The sequence below is a fragment of the Diuraphis noxia genome, unplaced genomic scaffold (assembly GCF_037042655.1).
Source record: "Diuraphis noxia isolate RWA-SAM2 unplaced genomic scaffold, SU_Dnox_SAM2 contig0004, whole genome shotgun sequence".
Classification (NCBI taxonomy): Eukaryota; Metazoa; Arthropoda; class Insecta; order Hemiptera; family Aphididae; genus Diuraphis; species Diuraphis noxia.
The window spans coordinates 67,781,352-67,793,720 of NW_028301714.1; the positions used below are offsets into that span (position 1 = coordinate 67,781,352).

General features: G+C 24.5%; 2 protein-coding genes across 4 annotated transcripts; one reads left to right on the top strand and one right to left on the bottom strand.

Moving 5' to 3' along the window:
• Positions 1 to 717: 717 nt before the first annotated feature.
• Positions 718 to 5,366, bottom strand: LOC107170308 (nudC domain-containing protein 2-like). 2 transcript variants are annotated; one of them, XM_089225365.1, is made up of 5 exons: positions 5,228 to 5,366; positions 4,882 to 5,125; positions 4,609 to 4,818; positions 2,694 to 2,735; positions 718 to 1,849 (listed from the first exon to the last, which is right to left on the bottom strand). In XM_089225365.1, the coding sequence occupies exons 2-4, from the start codon at positions 5,071 to 5,073 to the stop codon at positions 2,727 to 2,729; spliced, it is 411 nt and encodes a 136-aa protein (XP_089081491.1). In that variant the 5' UTR covers positions 5,074 to 5,125; positions 5,228 to 5,366; the 3' UTR covers positions 718 to 1,849; positions 2,694 to 2,726. The 2 variants fall into 2 exon arrangements, with proteins under 2 accessions (XP_089081491.1, XP_089081490.1); XM_089225364.1 differs by lacking the exon at positions 2,694 to 2,735 and having other exon boundaries at positions 5,228 to 5,353.
• Positions 5,367 to 5,452: 86 nt separating this feature from the next.
• Positions 5,453 to 12,086, top strand: Zwilch (zwilch kinetochore protein). 2 transcript variants are annotated; one of them, XM_015520401.2, is made up of 13 exons: positions 5,455 to 5,808; positions 5,949 to 6,098; positions 6,168 to 6,246; positions 6,315 to 6,429; positions 6,666 to 6,897; positions 6,980 to 7,135; positions 8,936 to 9,085; positions 9,148 to 9,355; positions 9,421 to 9,500; positions 9,567 to 9,769; positions 9,839 to 10,111; positions 10,210 to 10,325; positions 11,816 to 12,086. In XM_015520401.2, the coding sequence occupies exons 2-13, from the start codon at positions 5,949 to 5,951 to the stop codon at positions 11,920 to 11,922; spliced, it is 1,869 nt and encodes a 622-aa protein (XP_015375887.1). In that variant the 5' UTR covers positions 5,455 to 5,808; the 3' UTR covers positions 11,923 to 12,086. The 2 variants fall into 2 exon arrangements, with proteins under 2 accessions (XP_089081489.1, XP_015375887.1); XM_089225363.1 differs by lacking the exon at positions 11,816 to 12,086 and having other exon boundaries at positions 5,453 to 5,808; positions 9,839 to 10,141.
• The last annotated feature ends 283 nt before the right edge of the window (positions 12,087 to 12,369 follow it).

The following is a 12,369-nucleotide window of genomic DNA, read 5'->3' on the forward strand; positions in this document are numbered from 1 at the left end:
ACTATTTAGCTGTGCTGTGTCCTATCTATAAGACTAATTTGTGTAGTACACAATCGTAGAGATATGTTTTGAAATTACAAGTGTTAATCGTCTCTAAGACTTCAACAAAAATTAAGGATTTCCAAATAACTTCATTAAACTGATAAATGTTTTTTTTTTTTTTTTGGGGGGGGGGGAGGGGTTCCCAGTCATTGAGACCATACCGCCAAACTGAGAAAGGTTTGATTGATGAAAATTAAGAATCAACATTGGGCTGTAATATTTAGATTTTCTGTGAATATATCATCAATCCAAAATGATGGAATATTAAACCTGAGTTTTGGCAATAGTATTATTGAGTTTTCAGAACAGAAATCCACATTGATTTTTTAGACTTTATTAAAATACCTTAAATAGTAAGATAGATGAAAATTGTGTTTTTTTATAGAAGTAAAAATTCTTTTACCACACTTATAAAATCATAGTGTCAAGCTGACAAGGTAAAATAAATTTTATTTTAATAACTACCTCTTATAAATTATAGCGTATTTTCCAATTAAGAATTGTATGCTTTAAGTTAGGATACAGACTAGGTGATTCAAATCTAGCATTTCCCTATAATTCAAATAAAAAACTTTTTTTTTAAATTATAGTATAATATTAAACAATTTTAAAATTTTTTGCTACTTAATATACCTATAAATATATAAAAATAAAAAAAGGAATAATATACCAATTAAAATATCTAAAAAAAAGCATTTGAACGTATAATTACAACTAAAAATCATCAGACAATTTTAAATTATAAATAAACTAAATTTTTTTTTAAATTCACACTTAAGGTCTACGCATATTCTAATAATTAATAAGTCCTTAGCAAAGGGAATGACTATATATATCAATAGTCAATACATTCTGTTTTAGATACATACAAATAATGTCCACACAATAATATAACATTAAACAAGTAACAATAGTATCAAATTAGTATTATAGTTGTCTTTAATATAATACAGTGTGGATGGGAAGTCTCTTAGATTATTTAAATAAAATGATTTTTAATGCATAGGTATATAAGTATATAGACATGAAATATGTATAAATAAAAAATAGTAATAATAATAATAATAATAATATTTAAATGTTTATTGTTGTTCCATTTCTAATAAAATAAAATAATTCTTAGCTCAAAAAGAAAAACACATTTTACTATCAACTATAAATTTTTTAAATATAGTATGGTTGTAAGTATGATATAAACTTCACTTTGTAAATGGATATTGAATGTCTTTTATAATATATTAATATCATGCATAAATGTTTGATATTCAAGACATAACTAATACTGTTCACCAAAATCAAATTTCTAATACAAGAAATTATTTATGTTTTGTTATATTTAGTGGATAACACAAAATGTATGAATAAATATCAAATGTTTCACACAAAACATTGAGATATGTATTAAATGCACCTAATCAATAGTAAAAAAACACACTTAGTTACAATAATTTTAATTTTTAATGCTATACATAAGAAATTTTATAACTCCATATAAGAAATTTTAGTGATAGATATAAATAAGAGACAAACTATGAAAGTTTTAATTAAAATAATAGGTACAATAGGAGTGTAAGTCTACATTATGATAAATAAATATGAATAATTTACATTTTTGGTTAATGGCATAAATATAAGTTCTAATCCTGGCATTGTCATTATTTATATTCTTGTAGTTAGAAATTCAAATGTAATCATAAAAGTTTAGTTTAGAATCTAGATACATAACTAAAATCTAAACCTAATTGAGTCCTGGTATTGAGTCGTAATTTTTCTGAAGCTCTGATCTACTGAAGTCCATTCCCGGGTACTAAAACATAATTAAATAGCTCAAATAAATAAAAAATTGATTAATTTTTAATTTTGCTTATGAAAACAATATTATTCAACATACAAGATTATTGCTATTAAAATATCACAATAAATATATAACATTTATCACAGTAGTATATAATATATAGTATATTAAATAAAAATAAAATAGCATTAACTTTTTAAGTTTTAAACAAATTATAATTTAGTCTTCTTTAGAGTTAAATTATAATAAACAAAACAATTAAAAACTGAATCATATAAGAGTTTAGTAGGTATAGCAAGTAGGTTAAACTGTATGGAAATAAACTAATTAATAATTACATAATACTAAGTATATTTGCTAAAATATTACTACTGTATTATCTTTATAAACTATAAAAATTATTGTTTAAGATAGATTTCTATTTTTATTTACCTTTAAAAATTAAGCAATACAATAAGACTATACATATATTTTTTTAAATTTGTTCTGAACATTATTATGTACAATTTAAATGCACTTATCAAATTATCAGCATTTAGGAATGAGTTTCACGAACACTGCTTTATAAGAACAATTTTATTCTAATAAAAAGCATTTTTAACAAATTTTTTAGTTTAGTTTTCTTAGTACACAAATACAATATTATTATTTATTATGATTCTATAAAAGTATAAAAGTATAAAAAATTAATATTTATGGGTATGATAAAAATATATATCTTTTAAATATTAAAATATTGAAGTCATGAATTGTTAGTTCAATAAATATTGCATATTATTATTAAATGCAATCGCATAATTAGAGTGCATATCCATGCAAGGTAACTTCACAAAAAGTATAATCACATTTTAATTACCTATTTTCAATAATTATAAAGAATATTTATGGGTTATAGAATCTGAAAAGAAAATACATGATATAATTGTTTTCATATATTTAATTATTTTAGTTAACAATAAACAACATTACTAAGAATAATCAATCACCATTCACCAACACATCCTTTATAATTTGAATTATGTTATAAATATTAATAACTAGCGGAACCCATGCACTTCATAGCCTGTTAAGAATTCTACCTCTTATATCTCTCAAACTGTGTGTTAAAATCGTTACCCGTGGGCCGTGATTATGCTAGCAGTGTATTTTTATACATATGGATAGATAACGGTTAAAATATAAGCTATATTACTCGTCAATGTGTCGATAACTGAACAATATTCAATTTAGTTTATCATTATGCAATTTTATTTGTTTTGTAAGAAAATAATATTATTATATGAAATGAATATGAATATGAATAATTATATATATATAATTATTGAAGTATTCAATTCAATGATATTTATTTAGGTGCATTTGGATATAAAATAATTTTTGATCTTCCTTCTGGTGGGTACATAAATAAATTTTTCCGACACATAAATTAATAAATAAAAAAAAAAATTTCTATCATAAGCAATGAAATTTGGTACAAAGATATATTAGACCTATGGGTAAAGATAGGCTGAAATAAAAAAACAAAATGCCCAAATATCATGCAATCGAATATTTGAATTGTCAGATTTTTCTCGATAAAACGAATAAAATCACACAATGATAAACTAAATTGAATATTGTTGTAAGATTATTACTTAGTATATTTTAACTGTTATTTATTTATATGTTTAAAAGTACACTACTAGTAAAATTACAAGAAACAAATTTAACACACTATGTTTGAGACATATTATAAGAGGTAGGATTTTTAATGGGCTACAGAATGTATGGGTTCAGCTACTAAATTATAAAATGACAAAGCATTTAAGACGTCAGGTTTTATAAACAGAAATACTAAGCACAGTAGAAATTCTTCGTGTTAAAAAAATGAATATACTGTTCTAGTTAGATCTAATTTAGAATTTGGTTTACTAATTATTCATCTAATTTAAATTATCATATAATATCTGATATATATTTCTAAAATGAATTTTCAAAGTCACTAACAGTACAATCTCAAGTGATTCTGTGCTTTTGATTCAGAAGTTCAAAGGGTTATATTATCTTTTGATCAGGCAAGATTTAATGAATATTAAGTTTGTTCAAGATATTTTAAATTACTATGTTGCTATAATAACTGCTCAGAAGTTTAAATTTAATTGGATTAAGAATCCTTTATAAATGTCCATAATTCTGTTTATTCATACTTCATAGTAACATTTAAAACAAACTGTGGTATTAATTCATTTTTTTCAAGAGCTCTTTTTAATGCCAATAGGATTCTCACTGTCTTAGATATTTTGCCTAACCTATATAGCTAGAAATTTGTTATATTCAAAGTATAATGTTGAATTATTTTTTGTTTTTGAAATTACAAATATCATGTTATTATTTGCATTTTTGATTCTATGTACCATGGTTTGTAAAATTTTTTTGCTATATTATATAAATGGGTTTAGCCTGTTGATTATTGTAAATATATACAATAATAATTTAAAATCTAATGGCTACAAAATCAAGGGTTATATTTCAATAATAATAAAAATAATAAACACCTCCTATATTTAAATGAATTCAAATTTCAAACATAAAATTACCTAATATAAATTGTAATATGTGGTCAATATCTTAAAGTTTTACACTGTATGACAATTCAACTGATAACATATTCAACAAGTATATCTAAGTAACGACAATTATGAAGAGTTAGATTTTTATTTCTTGTAAAATATACCATAGATAGCATATAATTTTTAATTTTATTGTTTAAAGTGATTTATAAGTTTGCATACCTTCATTTGAAGCTTTTCTAAATCCATTTTTTTCATCATTTCAATACATGTAAGGGGATCTGCTTTAAATGATCCATCCTCCAATATAGCTTCCCAAAAATTTTGTTTATCAGAACAATCTGCTTTTGTCAATACAATGTTTAATAAAGTACCATTATCTTCTAATGTCCATACAGTGTCGTCAGCACGTACTTTTCTAAATAAATTGCCCTGAAGGACAACGATGGGTAGTAATATAACACAATGACGCTAAATCAATAGTTGCAAACTAACAGAAAATAAAGTTTTTCCTAAAATTTGACAAGTAATACTTGAGTTAGTGACATTGACTTTAACATCTTTGGATTTGGTATTAAGTGACAGTGTTATTTCAATATGTAATTCATCCACAGTTTGCCACCATCTACCCCATTCTGTATTACATGGTACAATACCACTTTTTTCATCAAAATGGCTAACAGCCATATTTATGAAAATTTCTGTTGGTCAGGACGATAGAATAGATAGATTTTAGTACCTATTAAACAGTAAATAATAATAAGCTGTAAAATTTTTGGTGAATACTATTTTATGATAGTTAATGTAAAATGTATAATTTGACAATACATTCAGTATTTACCGTAAATTTAAAATTAATTAAATCCAGGTTCGTAAATGTGTATTTTTGCGACACGAATTCTTATCCAGTGAACAGCAGCTGTGCAGATGATACATAGGATAAAAATACTAAACAATAAAAATGTTAGAATTCTCTGTCAAAAAGTTCTTATCAACTTATCATTAGATGAATCTCTGATACTAACCTCTAATCGATTTTCCCGCCAATTTATTTTCATTGAACAATACCATTTATCGTAATTTGTAGTTATAGATTATTATATTATGAATTTATGAATTATGATGTTATGTTGTTATCCTATTTTGTTAGTTTAGTTTTTGGTTTGATTACAAATTCAAATTCGCAATATAAATATATAATAACAACTTACTAACAAATCCTGTTCTCTAATATCCCTCTTGAGTTCTGAGTTTTGACAAGAAGCCAGAAGTGAGGAGTACTCAGGATACAGGCACACTAAGATCACAGAAATTGATCATCGATACTTTTATACGTGTTGTAAACGTAGAAGCAGACATAATATATTATATTTAGAAGAAGAATTTTTTTTAGTGAAACTTTTTCTTATTTGAAAACTGAATGTAAGTACTTACAATTTTTTGTATTTTAATATATAAATATATATGTCTATATGTGTGTACATTGGTAACATTTAATTTTTTATGAATTATAAATTATTGTGGTAGTCTGTGTTCGTTAATTTGTTATTATTAATGTTTAGATGGATGTCAACAATTTTCTTCAATTTTGCCATGAGAAAGTGAATTTACACCCTGATTTTGTTCTGAATCAATGTGATCCTAATACTATCTCATATATCCGTCCATTTTGTGTAAGTGGTTTTGAAAAACCCATAGTTGGCTACATTTATGTAAGTATAAATATTGTGTATACTTGGTACGTTTATTTTTAAATTCATAAATAATTATTGATTTTTTAGAAAAAACATCCCACAAAAGTTGTGAATTCTATTGCTAAAAATTGTTCTAGTTCTGAGGAAGAAGAATATGATGAACTTGGTACCTAAGATTAAATTGCAGTTGGTAGGTAATTAAAGTTGTATTAATCTGTTATTATTTGTTGTTAGAATTAACTGGAAATCCATTAGAATGCCCTTTTAGTCCTATAAAGGCTCAAAAAATTCAAGTAGAAATAAACAAACCAGAAGATAGTCATTTTCCTTTAAATTTGCTTCAAGCAAGGTAAAGTAATTGAATCTAATTAAACCTAATTGTTTAAATATTATTTGTTCATTTTATAAGTAGATTAAAACAACTGAACAATTAATCATAAATAAATAACATTTTTCAGCAGTAATTATTAATTGTTAGCATACTTTTAAACTTAAACTTATTAACCCAGCAACTCTATTAAGAATGTGTTAATACTTGTATCAGTATTCAGTTAGACTTTAAATTGTTTGATTTTTATATTTTAGGCGATTAGTATACTTAAAATTAAAGGATGAACAGTTTTTAAGTGTACCATTATTTATATTATGTGATGGATTAAAAAACAATACAATTTTATTGGGCGGTGATGTATCTGAAGGATGGCATTCTCGTTACTGGGGCGAATATAAAGGACGTAATGATGTGGCACATGATGAGCTTTCTGTACAAAATATGATAGAAACACATAAAAAATTTCCTCAAGTGTCATCAATGATTGTAAATAAATTTTAGTTTAATTAAAATATTGTATTATTCATGTATATTATAAAAAAATATTAATTATGTTTGTTAATTCTAGTTAGAGTCCAAAGTGTCTGCAGTTATAAATTTGACTTCAGCTACTAACACTGAAGAGTTTACATTTATTGAAAATGGGCCAGGCATGGTTATACTTAATCTTAGCTGGCGACGACCATCTCTTTTTGCTCCTCTCATGTCAACAGAATCATTTATTGTAAGTATATTATGTAATATATAAACATGAACTGCATATTTATTATTTCAGTGTTAAACAGTTTTTTTTACGGCTTCCAGTGTGTATACATTTATAACTTTGTCTGTCAATTACAAAAGGTTGAATAATGAATAATATATGGTCTAAGTCCCTTAAATTTCCAATAACTTAAAATATGTTCAAAATTAGCTAAGGTATAATTGCAATCCCCTAAAATACCTGTACTTTAAGGATTGAATAATTTTAGCTTCCCTCTCAAAAAATTCAAGTTATTTCCCACCTATAAAATAATTTTTAATAAACAAAATAATATAATCAACAAGTGTAAAGTATCATATTGTGTAAGATATAAGTAAATAAATAATTAATATGGTCTATTTGTAAGAAGTATTATGTTTTGTTATATTCCATTCCATTTGTTTTAATATTAAATGCATGCCATACTTCAGGTACTACTTAATTGAATTAATTTTAGGAGCTATAGACCTATAGCAGGGGTGGTCTCTAACTTTAATTTTGGGAGCCACAAATTTAAGAAGCTATTTCGAAAAGAGCCATATTATTAAGATAAGTAGGTATGTTTATAAAATGAAAATACATTTTTAATTTTATAACTAGTAAAGGAGTATTCATTTTTTACACTACACAGAACATTATTGTTTAAGTATACATTAAGAAATGGGATTTTTTACTTTTGAGAAGTGCTTTTTATATTATATGAATTAATTTTACTCTATGCTTGGTGTAAAGAGCCACACGAGACTCACTTGGTTACCCCTGATCTATAGTGTAGTATACATTGAAACCTGTTGTATGGGGCCAATTAAAATTGTGTCTTGGACAAGTTTCTAGTTCACTGATTAAAAAGGAAAATTCTGTTTTATTAAATTTAAAATTTCTATAACCTCGTGAGGTTCAACTCGTATTTAAATTTTGCAGTACCACAAATCCAATGTCTATTTCATTGGACATTTTTTTACACATTTATCCTTCCAAATTATCATCAGTTTAAAATTATCTTGATGGAAGTATAATATAAGCAAATAAAATGGATAGACTTTTGTGGGAATAAGAGAAAAATGGACAAAGGGTTTATAAAAATTATTAAAAATACAAAAATTAGATTAAACATGTGCGCTAAAGCAGTTATAAAATTTGTCTATTAAAATAGACATTGGTCCTCAAGAGGTTACTAGTTTCTATACATAATAAGATTTTAAAACATTTCTCACGTTATATAAACTAGCATTGGAAAATAATAAACAATAGTTGAGAATATTAAAAATAAATTTATCATAATAAGCTATTATTAATAACTATTGATTAATAATAAATAATGATATATTAAAATATTGAAATAATATATGAGTATTAATAAATTAAATACACATACCTAATATGCATATATTTTAAATACGACCTTGAGTTATAAATTCTAAAATTTATTTTACCCATTTTTTTTTAACAAGAGGCACTCTTCACTATTTGTAGTGAAAAGATATTGTAGTAAGAAAATATTGGTTTTATTTTTTGTTAATATTATTGAACTTTTTTAAGTAAATTATTAATTATTAATTTATTACTAAATTAATATTTATAATCAAAGGTATATTATGAATAAGCTATAAAAAATTTAAAAGTTAAATATTATTTTACGTGCTTGTACCTTGTACCAGTAGTCAGTACATCTATTGGTGAAATGCCACAATACTAAAATTGCAAAGTACTTCTATACATAGCAAGTCATGTCAATAATAACAAATATTAATTACTCATTTTTCATAAATATTTATTTTATAGACTGTTCAGTGTATATTAGGCCAAGAAACTAGTCCATTACACTCATTATGGCACCAATTATTATTTTTAGAGGATCTAATAGAACAATTAACATATTTGAAAGATGAATGTTTGACAAATAGGAATAACATTGTGTTTCCTCAGTTTCAAGTAAATATTTTATAAGTACTATTTTATTTTGATATATAACTGACTATTTTATTATTTGAAAGGGCGATATAAGAAGCTGTGCCAATGGAAAAATTGTTGAAATGTTTCCTGCTATGTTGCAAAGCATATCCTCTACATTGTACAAACGAGGTAAGTTTGGAGAACAAGAAGATAATGATCAAAAGTTATTTTGTCAATGTGTCAGAGATGTTATTGCTGCAGAATGTATTCAACAAGAATTTACCGATAAACTTTGGACCTATTTATTAGGTTAGTTCTAAAAATTGATATAATGATTTAAAATTAATATTTGATTTAATTTAAATATTATTCAGAATGCAGATCATATAATGATCTAATTGAATGTTTCAAACATTTATACAAAGCAGTAAGAAATGAAACTTTCAAACCATTGGTATGTATGATAAAGATAAGAAATGATTATAAACTGTTGATTTTTATAATATGTTATTAAACACAGATTAAATCAACAAATGGTACACGATTAGCTCAAATCTTAAAATCATTACCAGGAAATACAGCGTCTAATCCAGAAAAACTTTATGACCCTGTTCAGTTATTAATTGAAATTGGAATTGAAAAACTTAAAAATGATTACACCCAAGCCTTTTTAATTTCTAAGTTAGCTTTAGCAGATCATTTAAAATTAGAAATGAACAATAAGTAAGTATTGTGTGTTATGATTAATTTTGTATATTTGTATATTTTAAATTTATGATATCTTTCTTTTAGATTTTGCAATATTGATTATTCAGAATGGTGGACAACATTAAACTCATGGATGATTTGGTTATGTAGAATTCATACAGTTTTAGATTTAGCTGCTGTCACTGAATCCATGTTAAATATAACTACACAAAGTATGATGCCTGTCATTACAAATGCTTTGCGTTATTATCTTGGAGATGCATCTCCTATAAAAGCCATCACTTCTGTGAAAACATTACCACTACAGATTTTTCGATCATCAATCAATACACATTTTATTGAACATCATATACCAAAGTATTATATTTAATATTAATGTTTAAAAAGGTTTATGAATGTCTGAATGAATCATATTATTAATTATTATGACTTTAACTTGAAAATTTTTATTTCAGAGCTTTTACATATGACAGTTGGACATTACAATTAACATCACAAAATAGTAATCGACGTGTTATTAGTATATTTCATCGCAATGCTGAAAATATATTGCCTAAACAAATATGCAAAGGTTTGTAAATAAGCCTATAAGTTTGTACTATGAATTTTTTGAAGATTTTATTTCAGTAATTAGAACAATTTTTTTTTATTTACTTAAAACAACTAATTTATAAATAATTTTTAGAAGTGAATTAAATATACTATATTAATAGTGAAGTCTTAAAAATAAACCAGTACTATCTTCAAATTGTACAGCATAAAATATAATTTGTATAATTTATATCAATCACTATTTTAGATAAGTTTTATTTTATTTATTTCAATTTCGTGTTCAGTAGAAATGGGAAATATATTTAACGTATTGGAGACGAATCACGTGTGAGGCGCGTTGTACAACTATGTACAATCAAGAAGGAACATATTCGTTTCTTTTTCTTCTCTAGATGAGCAATTTTATAATTATTAACAGCTAATATGCACTACGAATCAAATTCCTGTGACGTGTAATTTAATTATTTTATGTAAATAATCAATAGAATATTTCCTATTGATAGATTGTTAAATGAAAACAATGGTGTGAGTATATGATTTTATATCAATTTAAAAAAAATTTGATATTAGACATAACGCGCAAAACGCATGATTCGTCTTTCATGAGTAAAATATTGTAACGCACCAGACGCATGACTCGTCTTAAACATAACTTTTAGATTATGACAATCTATCTTAAATGTGTTAATGTAAATCTAATATGATAATTATAATTAAATAAAACAAGCGAATGCTATTAGATAGTATTTATAAATAAGTAAGAGTTATGAAAAATAATATTGTTTATTCTTTTGAAATGGTGTTATTGATTTTATCACAGTATATAATAATGTTAATATACAGCGATTTTGAATAAAAATTATTCATTAAATAATTGGTTATTAAAATAATCTTATTCAATTGAATGTTCAAGTATTTCAAAGCTCAAATTATTAAATAATAAATAATTTATTTATTGTATTAATTTAAATACCTTAAAAATAACAAATAACAAATATATTTTTTTTGGTTTGAGAAACAAACAGAATTTTAAATTTGAGAAATATTGATTATTTTGTAGTTATAATTGTTAATGTGATAAGTACCTATTAAAAATAACTTTCTTTATGTAAGTTAATGTGATTAAAGTGGATTTTTTGTATGGTTTCCACTGATTGTTTTAGTGAATTTCAAAGGTAATAGGATACTGTACTGTTGTTTAATACTATTGCTTTTTGGAATTAAAGTAAATTTTATACAATCTGATATATTACAGTTGATTATAAAGTATATTACTTATAGCTTATCCTCTTAAAAGTAAATTAGCTATTATTGTTTTCATTTGTATTTTATAAAAAAAATACTTTTTCTTGTATGTTCTAATAAATTGTCTCAACTCTCCCAATTTTTCCCCATTTTGAGTGTTACTTGTGTTATTGAGTCGAGCCATTTAACAATTATCTATTTATGAATTTTTGATATAATCTAATTTTCAATAAACAAGATTAGCTGATTTATGTTTATTAATAGATATTACGAATGGCGAAACCAAGGAAAAATTAATGGACCAAACAACTGTACCTCTAGAAACTTATTACTGCATCAACTTTCACTTATTGTCAGATCATTTAAGTTAATTTTCTGATTTTAATTATTTTTATTATCTATAATATTTATGTATGTTTACTGTTTAGGATTTTTCAATGTCTATTTTTAGTAAAATTTATATAACAGTATAATAAAAGAAAACACTATTTTGTTATAAAATTAAAATAAATTTTGTATTAAAATATTTTTCAAATTTATTAGTTTTTATTTTATGTGTATTAAAGTCTGTTCGCGGAGAGACCAGGACTGCGCGGCGGATGAAAACTCGTCAATCTCCACCCACTAAAACTCGTAACAGCTATGTGCCACCTGCCACCACTGTCAGTTATGTGCGCCAAACGGTCCTGGTCTCTCGGCAATCTGAGTATAGAATTGAAAATAATTTAATTTTTAACCTGAGTTTTTTTTGTATTTGTGTTTTCGATTTTAAAAAACTAATATGAAATAATCATATAAAATATTATTTTGTATAATCC

Excerpts from the sequence above, each read along its gene's own strand:
- LOC107170308 (XM_089225364.1), bottom strand. The coding sequence starts at position 5,073 with ATGGCTGTTAGCCATTTTGATGAAAAAAGTGGTATTGTACCATGTAAT. Across the intron at positions 4,819-4,881 it reads TAGGAAAAACTTTATTTTCT|GGCAATTTATTTAGAAAAGT; the intron begins GTTAGTTTGCAA and ends GTTGTCCTTCAG. Across the intron at positions 1,850-4,608 it reads TAGAAAAGCTTCAAATGAAG|TACCCGGGAATGGACTTCAG; the intron begins GTATGCAAACTT and ends ATTATGTTTTAG.
- Zwilch (XM_015520401.2), top strand. The coding sequence starts at position 5,949 with ATGGATGTCAACAATTTTCTTCAATTTTGCCATGAGAAAGTGAATTTA. Across the intron at positions 6,430-6,665 it reads TTAAATTTGCTTCAAGCAAG|GCGATTAGTATACTTAAAAT; the intron begins GTAAAGTAATTG and ends TTTATATTTTAG. Across the intron at positions 6,898-6,979 it reads CTCAAGTGTCATCAATGATT|TTAGAGTCCAAAGTGTCTGC; the intron begins GTAAATAAATTT and ends TGTTAATTCTAG.